Source organism: Odocoileus virginianus, chromosome 18 (genome assembly GCF_023699985.2).
Source record: "Odocoileus virginianus isolate 20LAN1187 ecotype Illinois chromosome 18, Ovbor_1.2, whole genome shotgun sequence".
Lineage (NCBI taxonomy): Eukaryota > Metazoa > Chordata > Mammalia > Artiodactyla > Cervidae > Odocoileus > Odocoileus virginianus.
This window is the reverse complement of record NC_069691.1, coordinates 48,304,952-48,327,401: the sequence shown is the minus strand read 5'-3', so window position 1 is coordinate 48,327,401 and position 22,450 is coordinate 48,304,952. Positions and strand designations below refer to the sequence as shown.

The 22,450-nt window shown below is 39.5% G+C and overlaps 1 protein-coding gene across 1 annotated transcript in view; it reads right to left on the bottom strand.

The window, feature by feature from the left end:
• Window positions 1-21,816, bottom strand: part of HPGD (15-hydroxyprostaglandin dehydrogenase) — a 36,598-nt gene extending 14,782 nt beyond the window's left edge. Inside the window, exons 1-4 of the mRNA XM_020904157.2 lie at window positions 21,472-21,816; window positions 21,067-21,190; window positions 18,419-18,525; window positions 7,085-7,181 (exon numbers count right to left, since the gene is read on the bottom strand). Of these exons, the coding sequence (XP_020759816.1) occupies window positions 7,085-7,181; window positions 18,419-18,525; window positions 21,067-21,190; window positions 21,472-21,564 (421 nt within the window). The 5' untranslated portion in view covers window positions 21,565-21,816. The remainder of the gene's footprint in view (window positions 1-7,084; window positions 7,182-18,418; window positions 18,526-21,066; window positions 21,191-21,471) is intronic.
• Window positions 21,817-22,450: the final 634 nt, after the last annotated feature.

Below are 22,450 nucleotides of genomic sequence, written 5' to 3'. Positions count from 1 at the left end.
CTGATGCCGCTTTTCCCCCCTCAGTCTCATGCCTGCTATTAACAAATTATGCTTTGAAATGTGCCATGACGTAAAAAGTAGCATAAATTTTCACAAAACGACTACATCTTCTGTAACAAAAATCTTTCCAAAAGGTAACTTCAGTAGCACTTTCCAGGGATTGTTAATTCTCAGAAAGTTGCCCTTAATGTCCCATCAAAATACCCCTTCCTAAAAGTTCAGTTATTGCCTATGCTGGGTTTAGAGGAAACCAAGATGAGCTTTTTTAGCCACTCAAAGAATATCCCTATGCAAACTTTAGGGGCCTGCTCCTCAAAGTGGGGTCCAAGGACTGGCGCCATAATTGCAGGGCCCACCCCAGAGTCAGAATTTACCTCTAAACAAAGGTAATGTCTCTCATATTGAATTCTGAAAGACTATCCATTTCCTTAACAGTCTTCCCCACCCCCAACATGGCTAGGAAATGTTAAATTTTTTATACATTTCTCAAAGGCCAATATATAAATATTTGATCTTTCCTACTGACTCATTCTAGTGTGTGTCTTCTTAATAATTTTAAGTCAAAAGACAGCAAAATGGTACCATGAAGACTTTCTTTGGTACTAAAGGAGGGAGGTGGTTCTTTGGACCAGTGAAAATCCAGATAATGCAGAGTCATCCATTGTACAAGATACACTAAAATTGTTGTTCAGTCTCTAAGCTGTGTCTGATTCTGTGACCCTATGGACTGCAACACGCCAAGCTTCTCTGTCCTTCACTATCTCCCTGAATTTGCTCAAACTCATTTCCATTGCTTTCTTTACTAATTCTCACCACTTTTCCCAAGTTATGCAACTTGTTCAAGATGAGCTATTCAACTATAAATTGGAGATAATTAAACGGACTTCTATTGTAGGGAACTGTGAAAGTTAAATGTGACATCATACAACCAATGGTTTATCACAATGCCTGGAACTTGGCATTTGCTAAATATGTTAGTCCCCCTTCTTTAAAGCAAGAAGAGTTACAGAGGGTTGTACCATGTGATTACCTGAAATTTCTGGTCTGTTGTGACATTCCAGTCCAAATGCTTCTCTTCAGGCCACGTGAGTCTTAAAGACTTTCATCACTTATTATGTTTCTGTTTCGCCTATTCCATGCTAATGGGTTGGCCAAAAAAGTTTATTTGGGTTTTTCCATAAGATGTAACATAAAAATCCAAACAAACTTTTTTGGCCAACCCAATATTTAGTGCTGCATACTTACAAGAGACACTGACATATAGCTCCTGGGGTAGAAAGTTTGTTTTCATAGCCCAATTCCTTTCTGTAGATGTTCAACATGTTTGGTTAACTTGAATGTGTTATTTAAAGTGGTAACCTTAGCACTTTTACTGTAACACAACAAATTATATTGTTCTAGATATGACATAGCTCAAATGAGTATGTCACTGGGCTGGTATTTAGCTACAAAAAATTCTAAGATATTCAAATATTTTCACAGGACTCTTAATGTTTTCAATTCAGTAATATGACCTTCATAGTGTCACTCACAAAATGCCACTGAGTGACTTATTTCTGAAGCACATAGATCACGTGCAGCAAACAGATCACCTGCAGCCAATACCAAGACCGCAGTAGCTGAGCACCTGGGAGCACGTTTGGTGGGCCGACTCCTTTTCCTATGATGACTTCTCCTCTTTTCCCACTATTTGAGTAACTAAGTATAAAGAGGCATACTTGACTCATATTGGATGTCTGGGGCTTCTCAGATGGCTCATTAGTAAAGACCCATCTCCCAATGCAGGAGGCATGAGTTTGATCCCTGGGTTGGGAAGGCCCTCTGGAGGAGGATCCACTCCAGTATTCTTGCCTGGAGAATCCCATGGGCAGAGGAGCCTGGCGGGCTACAGTCCACGGGGTCACAAAGAGTCAGACACAACTGAACATTCACGCACACATGCATGGATGTCTTAAGGGAGCAGAGCTGTTTGATTATCTGCATTAAACCAGATTTTGCTCTTCTCTGCTGTTCCACTTTTTCTAGCTTAATAATTAAGGATGAATGTGGCAAAGTGAGGGCAGGTTTATATATTACATTTATAGACAAAAGCTCATACAAAAGAGTGTGTGGTTAACAGAGATTGGAACAACTTCCCTGGCTCCAGACTGGAGACACCCTTCCCTCAACACAGCAAAGAATCACTGTCTACTGTAACTACTCCTGTTTGTTAAACTTATTAATTGCATCTGATACTCTCTGCGTCAGTGGTCATTACTCATTAACTTCTCTGCCCAAACCAGTGTGTCAACTTGAGGTTTTACTATGACACCAAATGATTCCACTGGATCTGGTCACGAGATCAAGGGATGGACTCTGGCTGGACTGAACAGTACCCACTATTCACTTCAACAGAGAGAGCCGTAGGGGAAAAAAGGAAAGGTCTAAAAGGAAGGAACATCTGGAAAACACAGGAAGCAAGCACTCGAACTACTTTTCCTATGATTTCATTTGTCAGTTACATCTCATATAAGCTGAGAAGTAAAAACAAACAAAACTTTGACCCTGGTAATTCTCAAAGACTTTTTTGGTCATCGGACATTTGCCAACATGCTCTGACTTCAAGGGTACAAAATTTTTGATATTATTTCTGAGGAAAGTGTGAAGATGTGAGACACCCACAATTTATTTTCTGCTATACTATTACAAAATCTTGTATTTTTATCAAACTGATAAAGGGAAGACCTTTCATTTCATTTCATTAAGGGAAGACCAGAAGCTCTTAATGAGTGGATAAAACACAAAACAGTACATTTTAATATTCTTTCTGAGATGAGGGAACCTCAGTATCAAAGCCAAAGGTCAGAAGAGGGCTAGCAGAGGCCGCCAAGATGGGCCAGAGGTGACAAGGAAATGGTGTTAGATGTTGCAGGTATGGAGGACGGGCGTATGAAGGTACCCAGTCAAGTGTAATGGACAGAGATGAACTAATGAACCATCATCAGTGGAGTTACCCTGCTTATTGAAAGGAATATCAGAGGGAGAATCATTTTGGATTGCTCTGATTTTCACTAGATTGTAAGAGTGTCAGAAAAGTAACTCAAAGCCAGAATGGTCTCCTCATTGAATTTCTATCCATTCATTGCTTTGTCTACACAACTAGCAAAAGATTCACACATGGTTCCCAATATTAACTCTGGGATAATTAAGAAGGGAATTCATACTCAGGAGGGGAGGTGTGACAAACCAAGCTCTCAGCCAAGAAAGGCGAGTGGACATCTAAGGTGAGTGGACATCTAAGTTACTCTTCTGTACAGCACATTTTGACTTGTGACATTGGTAATCTCCCCACATGGTTCCAGGGCTTTACTCTGTGTGTGTCAAACAGGGCAAAAGCTTAAGCTTTCACTGAAGGTTGAGTAAGTAGTCCTGAGATTAAAATAATGCCCAGGAGTCCTGAAGATACTGGGACATCACACTGGCTTAATCAAGTTACAGGACTTCAGTTTCTCCTTCTTTATAGTTAGGCTAAGATAGACATGGAAACAGACAAAGATTTAACAAACCCATAGACAGAAGAGAGAGAAAATCTCGTGGTTAAGGCATAGCGGATCTCCTCTCGGGCTGCTGGTATGAGAATTCCAACTCCCCAGCTTACTTGCGTGTAAGGTTGTGCAAGATACTTACTGTGCTCTCCAGTCTAGGCTCCCTTACCTTCAAGATGGAGATTACAGAAATATGGCACAGGGCTTTGAGAGAGTTAAGTGAGATAAGGACTTCCCTGGTGGCTAAGTTGGTAGAGAATCCACCTGCAATGCGGGAGACCTGGGTTGGATCCCTGGTTGGGAAAATCCCCTGGAGAAACGCATGGCAACCCACTCCAGTATGCTTGCCTGGAGAATCCCCATGGACAGAGGAGCCTAGTGGGCTACCATCCATGGGGTCACAAAGAGTCAGACATGACTGAGCGACTAAGCACAGCACAAGGTATCCATAGTATTTAAAAGAGTATCCTGTAAATGGTGAGTGCTCAGTTAATTGTTGTTATATGTTTAAATAATTTCATTGGATAAGAGGCAGTACTACATTGCATTTCTCTATTCATGCTCTTGGGGGAAATTGAGCCTCTTCTGCTATAGAATCTCTCCCAGAGAATCCTATTTTGATTCAACACTGAGGGCTTCTAGTCTTCTTGAGACTGAGATCAGTGCCTCCAATGATACAAGGTCAAGGGTCTCCCACTATATGGCATTCATGGTTCTCCAAGTGTTACTAGACCTCTTAACTTTTAGAGGGAATCCATGGAATTACATTTTGATTGCCACTATAGGTTCTTTTCCATGTTAATATTTTAATAAACTTTATTAAACATTTTTCTTAATTCTCCAATCATTTATATATTTTTCTTAGGATTTTATTTCAAAAGTGTATAGATTTAGCCTTGACAATTTCCCTTTAGGATTCCAGTCTCTGAGAATCTAAACTTCAGCCTTCTCTAGGATCAAATATGTCTTTTAAGTATTGCCCATGCTTTCAGCTTTTTCTTGGATTTGAAATATTATAATTTGTAAGTAGATGTCACATTAGGAAAACTAACCAGATTACCCTGAACAGTTTATATAACTACATCTATAATAACTCCAGAGATGTCATTTTTGTCTTGAAGCAACCCAGAAAATGAAATGCTAGTTTATTTTTGAGAACCTCTAAAAAAGGAGATGTCTACATTTCTACTTGGGTGAAGTTCACAGTGGTTTAAGCACTATCTGACAACGATTCCCAATGGAATGAGAAAAACACCGAGCCTCAGACATGTATGCGATCACAGGCACCTCCAATGCTGATGCTCGCAGTGCTACTGGAGCTGAGAACAGGAAGTGGGTACACTGATTCTGCCATTACCACAGTAACTGAAATCAGCCTGATGAGTGACGAAAGTCTCATTGTTTTTGGACACAGATAGTTTAGACTTGCTGTCAATATTGCTCAGGTTCTACAATTTCATGATTCCACTTGAACTATTCAAGAACCATTCATGATGATTTTCCTAGAATTTTCAAAGTGAAGTCTTTTGCTCCAAAAGTTCCTGCCAAAAGGATTATAGCTGCCACTGTGCTGTGCTTAGCTGTGCTTAACTCTTTGGAATCCCATGGACTGTAGCCTACCAGGCTCCTCTGTCCATGCAATTCTCCAGGCAATAATATTGGAGCAGGTTGCCATTTCCTACTCCAGGGTACCTTCCTGACACAGGGATCGAACCTGCATCTTTAGTGTTTCCTGCATTGGCAGTGGGTTCTTTACGACTGTGCCACCTGGGAAACCCTAAAGGTTTATGGCTTATACCTAGGAAAATGATATCAGCTGATCACAAGTCACACTGCCCTGAATAAAACACAATTTGAATTGCATATTGTGGAAAGAATGATCAGCTCTCTGCTGATGTCCACCCTTAGGCACACAACTAGCCTGCATTTTCCAGATTCCCAGCTTTGGCCAGGCTGGTTTCCCAAAAGGTTGCATACAGAAAAGGTTTCCTGCAGTGAGCATCTTGCCCTAGGTTGATCCAGGAGTGAGGAACAAGTTTATGCTATATTTAAGCCACTACCCATTTGGGTCTATTTATGAAAGAAGTTTAGCACTGGAGGGAGGTGGAGTATGGCATATCAAAATATGTCACCTGGGCATAAGGGCGACTTTTGAGCTAAAGGCACTTGTAAAACAGCAGGTGCAAGGGAGCACTTTAATCTCTCTTTTCTTCCTGAAAACAGGACACAGAACTTAAAAGATGCTGTCCCAGTCCCAGGAGGAAGGAAACTATCATCAGAGACTGCTGTCAAGCAGAAGAGACATCTTTACAGATCTTGTTAAAGTAACTCCTATCTTTCTTGAGTCTCCTCATATATTTTAGTTACTTTCCCACAAATGCCTCACTTTGCTCAACCTAGTTTACAAACACTGAGGTCTCACCATTTCTTTGGATCTTCATTTTCCCATGGGGGCTCTCTTGGACATGTGAAAACCTGTATGCTTTGCTCCTCTGTTGATCTATCTTATGTCAATTTAATTCTCGTGCTGGGCTAGAGACACTGAGAAAGAGACAAAGTTTGGTTTCCCCTACAGTGTTTCCCAACTAACTATATATGCTGTATTTTATGGGATTTTCTTAGTACCATCGCACATGAGTAGAGATACTTTAACTTCTTTTTAGTCCTTTTTAGTCCATCAAAGTTGTTTTTACAAACTTTACTGTTTAGGAATCTCACAATAACCTTGACAAATAGCAACACTAGGAAAATATATATGTATAGTCAAAGCTATGGCTTTGTCAGTAGTCACGTATGAATGTAAGAATTGTACCATAAGGCTGAGTGCCAAAGAATTGATGCTGTAAAATTGATGCTGTTGAATTAGGATTCCAGTCTCTGAGAATCTAGACATCAGCCCTTTCTAGGATCAAATATGTCTTTTAAGTATTGCCCATGCTTTCACCTTTTTCTGGAGCAAAAGGTCTTCTCCACTTTGTGCTGGAGAAGACTCTTGAGAGTCCCTTGGACTGCAAGGAGATCAATTCAGTCCATCCTAAAGGAAATCAACCCTGAAATTTCATTGCAGGGATTGCTGCTGAAGCTGAAACTCTAATACTTTGGCCACCTGATACAAAGAGACATCTCATTGGAAAAGATCTTGATGCTGGAAAAGATTGAAGGCAAAAGGAGAAGGGGGCAGCAGAGAATGAAATGGCTAGATAGCATCATTGACTCAATGGACATGAATTTGAGCAAACTCTGGAAGACAGTGGAGGTCAGGGGAGTCTGGCGTGCTACAGTCCATGGGTTTGAAAGAATCAGATATGACTTAATGAATGAACAACAATGACATGTTTCTTGAAAACAGTACTGCAGTAGGTAACTTTAAAGTCACTAAAGAAATTTTGAGTTCAAGCTTTCGATATTATGAAACAGAAAATCCCATAGAACCAGTAAAAAGAAAAGTAAACCAAGTTGCCATTTCAAACCTGAGTTGGTAGTAAATACACTTTGAAGAGGTACTTCTGTGGTCCAAATGACCAGTAAGAAATAATTATTGACATCATAACTGTCCTTACCTGCTAAAGAGGACATATTAATAATGATGCCACCTTCACCTCCATTTTGTTTGCTCATGTAATCCAAGCCGAGGTAGGTTCCACTGATCACAGAAACCTAGTCCAGGGGCAGAAATAGGAAAAGCAACAGAAGCATTATATTTTATGATATAGTCACACCCCAACGTTTCTATTGCTATCTCAGACACTGATGGAGACTCCTGTAAGTGTTATCAATGAAAGGTTATAAAATGGCTGTGTTTTTGTTTTAAAGCCAGTCATTAACTCTTTTGTTTGCCTAAACTTGTAGAGCTCATCACATTTCTGCAAAACTTCACTTAGTTGCCCAATTTCTGAGATTTTACAATAAATGTTATATTACAACAGTGTCTTATTAACTTGCATTAATTCATAGCACCTTCAAGAATTCTATATATTATTTTTCTCTTCTAAATACTGGATACAAAATTTATTCACCCTGTTTAGCCCATAGTTCTCTTGCCCAGGTATTCTACATCCATCTGCTGCGTTTCATTCTCTTGCCTCTTGGAATATATCATAGTGGATACCCTTGATTGCTGTACAGTTCTCATTTCCTTCTTTTTTGCATTTGTATCTACTTCTTCATGTAATACAAAGGAAGGCAATCTCCCTTGCTTTAGTGTAGACAGTGGTTAATCTAATTGAGTCACAGAAATCCCATTCCCCTTGCCTGAGACTGGTTTAGGAGATGAAAGTGACCCATTTCCCAGCCAGTAAGACCAGAGAAGGAGTCAGCTGCAAGTGGGGTCCAAGTTGGGGAGGGTGATGAAAGAGGATGCTGCAGAGAAAAATTTCAGTGCTCTTAAGAAAACCAAATGATTGCATTACTCCTTTTTCATTGCTTTCTACACAGGGAGTGGCAGGGACATTACCTTGAAAAGCAGGGATATTACTTTGCCAACAAAGGTTCAGTTCAGTTGCTCAGTCGTGTCTGACTCTTTGCAACATTGGTACTGCAGCACAGAAGGCTTCCTTGTCCATCACCAACACCCAGAGCTTGCTCACACTCATGTCCATCCAGTTGGTGATGCCATCCAACCATCTCAGCCTCTGTCATCCCCTTCTCCTCCCACCTTCAATCTTTCCCAGCATCAGGCTCTTTCCAATGAGTCAGTTCTTCACATCAAGTGGCCAAAGTATTGGAGTTTCAGCTTTAGCATCAGTCCTTCCAATGATTATTCAGGACCGATTTTCTTTAGGATGGCCTGGGTGGATCTCCTTGCAGTCCAAGGGACTCTCAAGAATCTTCTCCAACATCACAGCTCAAAAATATCAATTCTTCAGTGCTCAGCTTTCTTTACAGCCCAACTCTCACATCCATACATGACTACTGGAAAAACCATAGCTTTGACTAGATGAACCTTTGTTGACAAAGTAACATCTCTGCTTTTCAATATGCTATCTAGAATGGTCATAGCTTTCCTTCCATGGAGCAAGCGTCTTTTAATTTCATGGCTGCAATCACCATCTACAGTGGTTTTGGACCCCCAAAAAAGTCTCTCACAGTTTCCATTGTTTCCCCATCTATTTGCCATGAAGTAATGGAATCAGATGCCATGATCTTAGTATTCTGAATGTTGAGTTTTAAGCCAACTTTTTCACTCTCCTCTTTCACTTTCATCAAGAGGCTCTTTAGTTCTTCTTCACTTTCTGCCATAAGGGTGGTGTCGTCTGCATATCTGAGGTTACTGATATTTCTCCCAGCAATCTTGATTCCAACTTGTGCTTTATCCAGCTGGCATTTCTCATGATGTACTCTGAATATTAGTTAAATAAGTAGGGTGACAATATACAGCCTTAACATACTCCCTTCTCGATTTGGAACCAGTCTGTTCCAAGTTCGGTTCTAACTGTTGCTTCTTGACCTGCATACAGATTTCTCAGAAAGCAGATCAGGTGATCTGGTATTCCCATCTCTTTAAGAATTTTCCAGTTTGTTGTGATCCATACAGTCAATGTGCCACACAAGGCTTTGGCATAGTCAATAAAGCAGAAGTAGATGTTTTTCTGGAACTCTCTTGCTTTTTCTATGATCCAACAGATGTCGGCAATTTGATGTCTGGTTCCTCTGCCTTTTCTAAATCCAGCTCAAACATCTGGAAGCTCACGGTTTATATACTATTGAATCCTGGCTTGAAGAATTTTGAGCATTACTTTGCTAGTATGTGAAATGTGCAATTGTGCAGCAGTTTGAACATTCTTTGGCATTGCCTTTCTTTGGGATTGGAATGAAAACTGACCTTTTCCAGTAGTCATGTATGGATGTGAGAGTTGGAATATAAAGAAGGCTGAGTACTGAAGAATTGATGCTTTTGAACTGTGGTGTTGGAGAAGACTCTTCAGAATCCCTTGGATTGAAAAGAGATCAAACCAGTTAGTCCTAATGAAAATCAGTTCTGAATATTCATAGGAAGGACGATGTTGAAGCTGAAGCTCCAATACTTTGGCCACTTGATGCAAAGAACCAACTAATTGGAAAAGGCCCTGAAGCTGGGAAAGACTGTAGGCAGAAGGAGAAGGGGATGACAGAGGATGAAATGATTGGATGGCATCACTGACTCAATGAACATGAGTTTGACCATACTCCGGGAGTTGGTGATGGACAGGGAAGCCTGCTGTGCTGCAGTCCACGAGGTGGCAAAGAGTTGGACATGATTGAGTGACTGAACAACAACAATGGCTGGAATGAAGTTATAGAGATAGCATCCTTAAGAGGGAACCACCATGAAGGATGGCAGATGGAAGAGATGACAGGGACTGTCCTGATGATATCACAGAGCTGCAACATCAAGCAGCCCTGAACTCAGTGTCCTGTGAGATCACATAGCTGTCTCACCCAGACTGAGCAGGGAATTATTGTTCCCTGGACACATGGCCTTCAGTAATGAAATCATTTAATTTTGTTCATCACTCCTGCAGCTACCTTTTTGATACCTTATTCTGTTTTATTACTGACACCCACATATAGGCACCTTTTCAGTTTTATTCTAACATTTAAGAATTAATTGGCGCTTCCACGGTGGTCCAGTGGTTAAGAATCTGCCTTGTAATGCAGAAGACACCGGTTTGGCCCCTGGTCCTGGAAGATCCCACAGGCCACAGAGCAACTAAGCCCATGTGCCACAACTACTGAGCCTGTGCTCCATGACAAGAGAAGCGGGTGCATTGTAACCAGAGAGTAGTCCCTGCTCTCCACAATTAGAGAAAGCCTGCATGCAGCAACAAAAATCCAGCACAACCAAAAATAAATAAATAAGAACTAACCACTATCAAAAGAAACTTATGACATGCAACGTATTTGAAACCTTACATTCCCTTTTAGATTTAAGAATGCCTCTCCCTTCAACTCAGACTTTTAGAAGAAAACTTCCTTTTGAAACCGTATTTCCTATGACTTTCATTCTTTACAATACTGCAAAGAAAACAATATAACAGAGAATGAGATAACGAGTCTGAACCTGAGGGCATATATTGATGGTTACCTTCTTTTTATTTTAAAAATTCCTTTTGGAGTTTCCTTGACAAGCATTCAGAGTTGCCTCTATACCTAACAGTAGTTTTAGCACAAAGAAGTAAACTGAAGATTCTATTCACTCAAGCCATGCATCAGTGTGATATTAAGCAAACTCAGGGAGAATGCATAAAACTTGCACATGATTCCCTTTTAAAAGGAAAAAAAAATCTTCAGTGGTTTATATAAGAAGGATTAAAAAATGTACATGGCTGGAATTACTGAAGTCAGATTCTGTGTGTTTCTGCCCAGGTCTCTAGCATGTCTGAACAGAATTTCTGTTTATGTGTATTGGCACTACTCTTTTATTCTCAGGTATTTACAGCTTTGCTGACACCTGTTTTGGGTTTTCAACATCTACACGATGCAGCCAGATAGAAGACTGGGGAATGTTTCTAATTTTTTTTTAAAAGCCAGATTTATTTCCTGTATTTTGATGAAGGAGGAAAAATAATTATCATGCCATCTATTATCAGGTTAAGAATTGAGTAATTTTTCAAATGAAAGTATTCTTCAAATAAATCTACAAGAAAAAAAAAAAAACTAGTGTTTTAGCTGAACATATATATTTTCACCTCTCTTCCTTTACTATGACAATCTCTTCCACATCCCAGATCATATATTAAGGAAAATTCAATGTCTAATTTAACGTGTGGTTAGTCGTTCAGTTATGTCTGACTCTTTGCAAGCCCGTGGACTGCAGCCTGCCAGGTTCCTCTGTCCGTGGGAATTCTCCAGGCAAGAATACTGGAGTGGGTTGCCATGCCCTCCACAGGATCTTCCCAACCCAGGGATCCAACCCAGGTCTCCAGCATTGCAGGTGGATTCTTTACCAACTGAGCCACCAGGGAATCCTTAAATTTACATAGTGAGAATAAATAAAAACTTGACTATTGACAAAAAAAATCTAATGAACACATGCTTACTCAATATTTTCAGTTACGAAAAATTTTTTTATGTATACTGAAATTACAGTTGTTTAGTATTCCAAATCTTAAAATACTTTTTTTCATGAATTAAGGCATTCTGTAACTTAAAAGTCACTCTCATAAATTCCCCTATCCTGGAAATAATTCTCTAGTAATAAAGATAAATGGATAAATGAACTTAACTCCTCTCAATAAGCATCATGTCTTCTATTATACACACATATATGTATAGATAGGCTTCCCTGGGGGCTCAGCAGAAAAAAAAAAAACCACCTGCAATGCAGAAGACCCAGGAGACGTGGGTTTAATCCCTGGCTTGGGGAGATCCCATGGAGGAGGGCATGGGCTTCTGTGGGGGCTCAGACAGTAAAGAAGAATCTGTCTGCAATGTGGGAGACCTGGGTTCGACTGCTGGGTTGGGAAGATCCCTGGAGAAGAAAATGGCTACCCACTCCAGTACCCTTGTCTGGAGAATTCCATGGACAGAGGGACCATGGAGTCGCAAAGAGTCAGACACAACAGAGCAACACACACACACACACACACACACACACACACACACACACACACACACATGTATATATGTTCCTATCATATTTGTGTGTGTGTTTACTACTGAAATTTTCTAATCTGTTATTTCCTTTATCTCATTTCCCTCATCTCACTTCCCTCCACTCTGGAGTTGCTTTCAGTTTATTTATGGTTCTTGTGCTACATAGTAACTAAAGCAATTTAAAAAAATTCTGTCATATAATCATAAAACTTTACCTTTCAGGTTCTTGTTTTCCCTCCAGTCAGTTTTCGAGGGATACTAATAAAGATGATCATTTTTTTCTGAAATCTATTTTCATCTTTTTTTCTTCCATGTTCAATCTTTCAAAATTTCTACTTATTTAGGTGATAAATATGACTGTGTTCCCCCTTGCAGAAGCTACTTATAATTCAGGAAGCCTTGCCTAACTAACTAAAAAGGTCTATAGGGTCCTCAGATATGATAGAGTTGCAATAATACAAAGTAGTTATTAATTTAAGTTGTAATCAGCATGATTGGGAGCCAAGAAAAAGAAGTAGGCTTGACAAGTGTTTCTATCTGTTTCCTCAACTCTTCATTAAAGTCAGAGTAGAGCAGAAAAGTCTACCTCATTTAGAAATGAGATGGTGGGAATGAAGAAAATGTGACTTCATACAAATTATGCTTTATTAAAGCTTAACCAACTTTAGAGGTAAAAGGATTACTTTCATCCTTTCCCAATCTGGGAAACTCAATATCAGAAAAAGGAAATAAAAATTCACAAATTTTAAAAAATATTTATTTATTTTACTTTTATTTATTTCTTTGGCTGTGCTGGGTCTTAGTTATAGCATGTGGGCTCTAGTTCCCTGACCAGGGATCAAACCCAGGTCCCTTGCATTGAGAGCATGGATTCCTACCTATTGGACCATCAGGGAAGTCCCAAAAGTTCATGAATTTTAAATTCAGGTACACAACAAATCCTTTTAAAGAATCACCAGTGATAGCCATCAATTTTATTTAATTTTTATTTGAATATAATAATGAAGTCAATACAAGTTAGTCATATGTCCAAATTAAGTCATAAGTCCCATCCGAGTATAAATGAGTTATTTAGGCTTATTAAAGTTTCAAATAGTGAAATAAATACATTACCAAATGACTTTATCAGTATTCAAAGTGAAGTCTACCTCTGCTCAATGGCCAGACCAACCTTTGATAGTTATGCAAAAATTCTTTCTTTCCTGAATGTTCCTTGTGAGTCTGAGCAGCTATAAATAAGGCTCCTGTGGCTGATTTCAGACTGAAAAGGAAGGACAGAGAAGTCTAATGGGAAAAAAAGATTGGGAAGAGGTTTACTGGAGCTCTTATGTGGGACACATGGTGAGAACCACTGTCCGAAGAATAAAGAAGGGATAAATTTGGTAAGGAATAAAAGAGGAAGGATAGACAACACTGTTTGCAACACTGATGTAACAGGAAACCATCCAAACATTGTGCTGAAAAACTAAAATGAATATCCATGTCTGCAAAATATCATAGGATAGCAGTTTATTTTTCTTTCTTTTTTTTAATTTTATTGTACTTTTATTTTTTTATTTTTTTTTCATTTATTTTTATTAGTTGGAGGCTAATTACTTTACAATATTGTAGTGGGTTTTGTCATACATTGACATGAATCAGCCATGGAGTTACATGTATTCCCCATCCCGATCCCCCCTCCCACCACCCTCTCCACCTGATTCCTCTGGGTCTTCCCAGTGCACCAGGCCCGAGCACTTGTCTCATACATCCAACCTGGGCTGATGATCTGTTTCACTATAGATAATATACATGTTTCGATGCTGTTCTCTCAGAACATCCCACCCTTGCCTTCTCCCACAGAGTCCCAAAATCTGTTCTGTACATCTGTGTCTCTTTTTCTGCTTTGCATATAGGGTTATCGTTACCATCTTTCTAAATTCCATATATATGTGTTAGTATACTGTATTGGTCTTTATCTTTCTGGCTTACTTCACTCTGTATAATGGGTTCCAGTTTCATCCATCTCATTAGAACTGATTCAAATGAATTCTTTTTAATGGCTGAGTAATATTCTATGGTGTACATTTTAATTGAACATCTACTAAGCATGCAAAACAAAATGTCTGCCTTGAAAGAACTTACAGCATATTAGCATAAGTTGTACATGTATCAAAATATTACTACTAAAATTTCAAAAACTGATAAGCCCTATGAGGATAAGTTATGTTGTATAAGTTTTTAGAAGAGGGAATGATATGTGGTGAGGTTCTTTAACTAACTGATGACTCTCTGACATGGACAAGAACATGGAAAAACATGGAAAAGCCCACAAATGGAATTGTATAATACAAGGAAGCAAATTACATCCAGAGCAGAATTGAAAAAAATATTATACACAAACCACACACAAATATTTGCATTCTACTACCAGAGATAATCAAGCTAGGAGGACAATGATTAGTCAGACTCTAATCTACTCTTGCAAAGAGTATTGTAGGTAGGAGTGAAGGAACTTGTTTTTAAGTTATATATGGGTGACAAAGGTTATAGCTTGTTCTCTTTCTGTATTAAACAAATGCTATCAGTCTCTGGAGTTAAGCTAAGGAGTGGCCTCTGTCAGCAGAGTTCAAAGAAAAGTAAAGGCCAGCTGAGTTTCAATGAGGAAGAATCCTGGAGAGTGAGCTATAACCAAAGGGGACAAATAAAATTCCCGTCCTCCAGAATTCTCTATTTGCAGATAATGCAAGAACTTCCCAGCTTGGAGCAGATGTTTATTCACCTGTGTATTTATTATAATAAAGCAAACATGCCCTCTCTGCTGGATGAAAACAGATCATTAGAATCTAATCCTATTCCCCCTGGGATATCTCTTCACTATTTTCATGTTTCTTTATATTAACTCTCATCATACACATATGTTTTCTGACAGCTGATTTTTCAGAGAAAAGACACAGTAGGTGCCCATTATGAATGAACTGAATATGGGAAATTTACATCCTAGGGACCTCTATCTATAAAATATCTGGAGTTTTACTGATGAAACTAAAAATAATAGTGATACACAAGGGAAAGAAATGTTGTATGCTTTTTTTAATTAGTATAGCTCAATTTAAAAAATTTGGTCACTTTATGTGGTTTCAGAGAGTGGCATAAGTTCATAAAAAATATATCTTCTTTAAATTCCTGAAGTTTCCCATTGGTTGCATGTTCAAAAAAAATTTTTTTTTAACCTGGCAACCAAAGGATATACTGAAGTATGGTTCATAATCAGCCAGGGATAACCACCAAAGAGTACACATAAAATGTACTGTTTTCCTGTCAGCCAAAGAAAATTAAGGCTATCCAATGGAATTTAAGATAAGAATGGAAACAGAACATAAACAAAAAGAAAATTTGGTGAACATGAAGTATGAACTAAAGCAAAAGGAATAAATCCTAACAGAAGAGTAAAAATAAATATGAGTGGCTTAAATTCACAAATATAAAAAGCATTTGTTCTAGGATGTGATTTGAAAAATAAGATTTTACATTATACTGTTAGCAAGAGACAAAATTAACATTAAAGGTTATTTTCATTTTCAAAATAAAGAAACAGAAAAAAGTATGCCTAGGTAAATGAGAATCAAAAGAAAACATGGATGCCAATTTTATATCTGGAAATAGAAAATAAATAAAAAATCCCAGGTTGCAATGGGGTTAAAACTTTAAAAAGTCAACACTAGTACAGCCACTATGGAGAACAGTGTGGAGATTCCTTAAAAAACTGGAAATAGAACTGTCATATGACCCAGCAATACCACTCCTGGGCATACACACCGAGGAAACCAGATCTGAAAGAGACACGTGCACCCCAGTGTTCATTGCAGCACTGTTTATAATTGCAAGGACAAGGAAGCAACCTAGATGCCCATCAGCAGACGAATGGATAAGGAAGCTGTGGTACATATACACCATGGAATATTACTCAGCCATTAAAAAGAATTCATTTGAATCAGTTCTAATGAGATGGATGAAACTGGAACCTATTATACAGAGTGAAGTAAGCCAGAAAGATAAAGACCAATACAGTATACTAACACATATATATGGAATTTAAAAAGATGGTAATGATAACCCTATATGCAAAACAGAAAAAGAGACACAGATGTACAGAACAGACTTTTAGACTGGGAGAAGGCGAGGGTGGGATGTTCTGAGAGAACAGCATTGAAACAAATATACTATCAAGGGTGAAACAGATCACCAGCCCAAGTTGGATACATGAGACAAGTGCTCAGGGCTGGTGCACTGGGAAGACCCAGAAGGATGGGATGGAGAGGGAGGCGGGAGGGGGGATCGGGATGGGGAACACATGTAAATCCATGGCTGATTCATGTCAATGTATGGCAAAAACCACTACAATATTGTAATTAGCCTCTAACCAATAAATATTAATGGAAAAAAAGTCAATGGTTGATAAATTATGATCACAAGCCATTTATGATCACAAGCCAAAACTGACAGGATGACTGAAAGAGATAGGCAAATTGACAATTGTCATTTGAGATATGACTACATTCTATTCAGAAACAGACAAATGAAGGAGATAAAGTAAGCAAAGGAATAACTGAAAGCCAAATCAAACAAATACTTTCAGAAAATGATAAGATCTTATCATTCATAACAGAGACACAAAAATAAAATTAAATTAGGTGTTAACTAAGCAAAATCAATGGTATTAGACATTGATATACCATGATAAAGTAAGATTTAGCCAAGAGATGTAACTATGGTTAACAGAATGAAAATATTTCATTTTACTTAACTATACTATTTGCGTAAAGTAGAAGAAAATCAAAGAATTGTCTCAACTCAGAAACAGCAGTTGTGAGGTCTCTAACCATACACACACACATCAGAAACATTTTGAGAGACACTTGACAAACACCTTTGAAAGTTATTTTGAAATATGATACCCAGGAACGCTTGAGACAAATTTTAGATAGAACTAGAAGGAGGGTGTTTGCACTTTAAAACAGTACCTTTTGATCTGAGTCAAAGGATTTTAGGTATCTGTCAAGCTTGGGGTGCAACTCTGTACCTTAAAAAAAGTAATGCTCACAGATTACCTTTTTTTGTGAGTTAGGGTAATTCTCACCAATTCTATCAAGTTATTACAGTTAACTCATTACTCAGAGAATGTCAATTCAAGTCAAATATTTATTGACTAAGCACTATGTTCAGGATATCGTGTTGATTACTGAGAGAAGAACAAAGAAAAACATCACATGGTACCTGTTTTTAAGAAGTTGAATATGGTGAAGTAGGCAGCACTCCCTGTGTGTTAATATACACACCGTGGCCCCTCTGCACTTTACACATGCCTGCTTTGCAAGACTAATAAAAAAGATTACCAAATAAAAGAAATTACCAAGGGCATGGTGACCCCATGCCCAGCCCAGCTCTGACATCTGGCTTTAGCTAAAGTTTGAGTATTTCTAAACCCCAATGGTTTATGTCATGTGTTTATAAAATGGGATAATCAGTAAGCTTGTAATACAATGCAGAAACCAAATTTTATTTCCTAATCTACATTTTCACAATTCAAGAAAGAATTAAATAATCATCAAACATTGTGGACATGACACACACACATGAGTACACATACACTGACATTAATAATAAAATCTTAATTATTACAAAGTCCAATGGTCACTTTAGCCTTGTTTTCTATTGTAGTCCTGGAATTAAATTTAGTTTTTAAATAAATAATATAAGGCAGAAATTGGAAAGACATTTTTCTGAAAAAATTCAAATAGTAAACATTTTAGGCATTGTGCATCATAGGGCCACTGTCACAATTATTCAGCTCTATTGCTATAGAATAAAAGTAGCCAGAGACATGTAAATAAACCTTGGCTGTGTGCCAATAAAGCTTTACAGACACTGAAATTTGAATTTCATATATTCATACATTTCTTCTTTCTTTTTTTTTTTTTTTACTATTTTTTCAACTATTAGAACATGTAAAGCCCATTTGTAGCTTGCAGGTCATATAAAAACAGGTGGCAGGCTAGTTTGGCAGGAGATCATAGCTTGACAACTATTAAGTTACTCAATAAATGATGTTTTTTTCCTATTTCCTTTTAATATTTTAAGACAGATTTATTTTCATAATTGAAAATCTCAAATGTCTTCCTATTTGTGAAAGGAAGTGCTTTTTCCCCTAGCTTTTTGTAAATTCCATTTTTCTAAACTGTAGGTCATTATATTGTTTCCATGAAAAAAACCCTTTATTCCTTTTAAGACACCCTTTTATGAAGTAATTGTAGAGAATGAACATGGTTTAGACAACTTACCAAATTAATCTGCAGAGTTTTTTCCCAGTTTTTCTCATTATTCACTCCAGCATTATTGACCAAGATATCCAGCCTTCCAAAGTGATCTACAACTTTCCTAAAAGTATCTAATAAAAAAAGAAGACATTATAGATCTGTTCTTACTTTGCACAGATACATTTATCACAGTGTATGCCCTGAAATGATATTTTAACTTATGCAGTCTTCTGGTGAAAATTACACTCCTAGACTGTGGCTTATTGCCTTGCTTCTCAGTGTGGTTTGTGAGTCAGCAGGATCAATCAGAATTACCTGGGAACCTGTCAAAAATGCAGAATCAGTGGTACCACAGACCTACGGAATCAGAATCTTAACCTTAGTAAGATCCATAGACAATTTGTATGCACATTAAATTTCTGTAAGCAGTATCTCAATGGAGTAAATTTTAGAGAGCTGAACACCCTGTGCTAACTGCTCTTGGAAGTCAGTTTGGGCAGCCAGCATCTCTGTCCCTGAGAAGTTACTGAAGTTCTGTGGTTTAGCCTATGACAAACATCCTTTTAAAAATAAGCCATATTATCTTCAGAAAGTGTCACATTAAACACTTGTGTATTCAGATCCATTATGATCGTTTTAGTGCATCTAGTACCTAGTGGGCTTCCCAGGTGGTGCTAGTGGTAAAGAACCTGCCTGCAAATACAGGAGGCACAAGAGATGCGAGTTCGATCCCTGGGTGGGGAAGATGTGGGATCTTCCCCACCCAGGGGAGGAGGGCATGGCAGCACACTTCAGCATTCTTGCCTGGAGAATCCCATGGACAGAGGAGCCTGGAGGGTCCACAGGGTCACAAAGAGTCAGACATGACTTAAGTGACTTAGCAGGTACACGCACACTCTTCAGAACTCCACAACCACCTTACAGGAAATTAGGTTGTCAAATACTAATGGCTTCTCACTTTTGGGCTCAAGCAACTCATAGTCTAGGTTTTGCTGACATTTAAAAGCCGCGGTACCCTTTATAATTTGCGTAAACTCTTACTGTTGCTTTTTTTTTCATCTGTAGGTCATCTCCAAGAACTTTTTCACCTCTGTTTTTATCATTTCAATGACATCTCTTGGGCCACATGTCTACATAGTTTTAAAAGTTGTAGCCCACACTAAACCTTGAAACTGGAAGAGCCAATGCCAAGTTTTCCTAAAATGCAAATAAACACTGATGTCTAGAAAACATGTGGCTTTCTCATTGACCATCATGCCTTCTCCTGGTCACTCATTATGTGTCTGGTTTCCTCCTCCACAATCAGTTATCTTTAAGGAACGTGTTTACAGCCAAGGTATTAATTTTAAATACTGGGAAGCAAAACAATTAAGGTTAAATGTCATGTGCAAACCTACATAAATTCAGACAGAAATAGCTTTCAGATGACCTCTACTGTTCGCTATTCTGTTAGCATGGCTGTTGGGATTTGACATGACTTTACCCCTGAAGAAAAATACCCTGTGCAATCAGCAAAACTTTATCCTCTGGCAAAATACATTCCTCTGGCACTGTGTTTACAGGTCTCTTCTGCTCACACTTATAATCCATCTTATGGGTCTTTATAAAATTTTCAGAGTTTAATTACATAATTTCCTTTAAAACAATTTCCCTGAACAACAATGTTTCCTTCTAATATACCACTCCATTTTCGCTCTTTCACAGAACACAGAACACTCCAACATTAAAAAAAAAAAAAAAAAACACACACACACACAGACTCATCCATGTTAAGAAAAGTATTAAAGTGACTTTCATGAAAGTTTTTTGGTCCATTAATTAAAGATGTGCCTAAGAACTTTTTTCACTTAGTCTTTCAATATAAAAACTTTGTGAAATACAAATGTTCTATTTTCTCGTTTTTCCTCGAAATACATGTATTTTTTCATAGAGATCTGTTGGACTTCTAAATGACCACATCTGTTTTTTGTCTACACCAATACTGTCTCTAGATTGGTCAAGTAGATCTGTCTGTCTTAAGCGAGTAGACAGAAACAGGAAAGCACTGAGGAAAGTCTGATAGAAACTTTTCTTCTGCAATTCTAACTCTGCAATACAACTATTACTGTTTTTAAAGCATTTCATGGGGAAAAATCAGGGAGAACATCTGGTCAAAAGCATCCAGCACAGCTGTGATGACAACCCTTGACCTTGCATTCTAGCATGTTCCAAGGAGAAACATTGCCACATTTGATTGCCATTGGACTCTGCCGTCCTCCAGCTTTCTGGGAGAAGTAGTCTGCAGTAATCCCCTAGCCTATTTTATCTTTCTAAGTTCCATTTGCAAGTTCAATCATTTAATAACTACTGAAGCAGCACTACTTGGAATACACCAAGGAATTTTGATTACATTAGGTGCTGCCAAATGACTAAAAGAAAAGGATTTCTCAAACATGCTTGGCTTTTCTTCCTCCTTAGTTTTTTTATGTTTATTGGGATGTCAGAGGAATTTATGTCTATTGGGATGTCAGAGGAAACGTAGCAGTCGGCTATCTCTTGGAGCTCAGAGGTAGTTTCTTTGCAGGAGGTTTCCTGCCGCCACCCCAAGCTGGCTCTCTGGCGCAGGCTGTCTTCAGGTTGCTACTTGCTCAAGGCGAGCTCTGCGCTAATGGATTGATTTCCCCCTCGCTTACCTCTCAGTTGTTCCTGATCGGCCACATCGCACTGAATAAACAGAGTCTTCTGAGGTTCAAACTGCTCATCCAGGGCAGCTTTACACTTGACACCTGCTTCGAGATTCCAATCGACCAGCGCTACCTACAGACAAAAGGAGAGGAATCGAGATCCTTCGCGCATGATAAAACAGACAGACAGACCGACAATGCAGAGACAACAGGAACCTCCTCGTTTGGACCTGAGATCGGGCAGTTTACAGATCGGGTTCTCTGCCGGCGCATTTGAAGTCCGCTGGAGTGCTCCAGCCTGGACAGCTCTGGAGGCGGCAAGGAGAGCACCGGGGACGCAGCCTGGTCGCTCACTCCCGGGGGCCGCGGCTGGAGGGCGGGTCTCGGGTGGGCCGTGCGCCTCGCCGCGCTTACCTTGGCGCCCTTGAGCAGCAGTGCCTCGGCGGAGGCCCGGCCGATGCCCTGGGCCGCGCCAGTCACCAGCGCCACTTTGCCGTTCACGTGCATGTCGCCGCCTGCGCTCGGTGGGCGAGCTCGGCGTCTCGGCGCGGCCGCGGCTTTTAAGGACCCTGCGCGCGCGCATGTGTGGCCGGGCCGCGCTCGCCTGCCAGTGGGCGGGGATGAAGCTGTCAAGCCGCGCCGGCACCCAGGACTGTGTCACCTGGCCTGAGCGCTCGGTCCAGGCGATTTTTGCCTTCCTGACTCGTAGCCGAGCCTAGGAGCCTCCCCCTGCACTAGGGCATGAGACATGCGGTAAATAAACAGCTCTGCCTCTGCGGAGCTGGTAACCTAAGCTAGCTGGGGAGATGATGACTTGGACGCCCTCTGGCTGGTTAAGGAGCACACAGAAAGGTTATTCCCCAGCAAGAGATCCCCTCTGTGCGCCGAAGAGTACCCCGTAAAGGAGGGCAGAGGAGAGGTTGAAGAGCTTGGATTCCTCCCCCAACCCCTCCCCCCACCCCACCCTCCAAAAAAAATCGAAAAAGAAGAAACAAAGCAAAAACCAAAAACAGTAAAGCACAATTTTAGGGACTGCACTTTTGTCTCAATCTAAGTTTTTAAATTCTTATCTCAAGGACATCGAAGTGGGGACGGAGGGAGCAGAGGTGACTAACACTGTTTTTAGGTTTTTGTTTTTGTTTTCTTACTGAATTGTGCTTTGGACAAACCTGTAAAGGGGTTGGAAATGAAAAATGCAATGGGCTCTTAACAGAAACCCCTGGATCCTGTCTTTCAAGACTGGAACTTTTAGGAGTCTTGTTGACGCTCAGGTTTCACATCAGCGTCGATTCTGGGTCACCCTGAGAGTGCCCAGCAAGAACTGTCATCACTGACTGCACTGGGCTTCCAGCCTCGCTGTCAGTCTGGTGAGGTGCAGGTTCAATGGAATGTT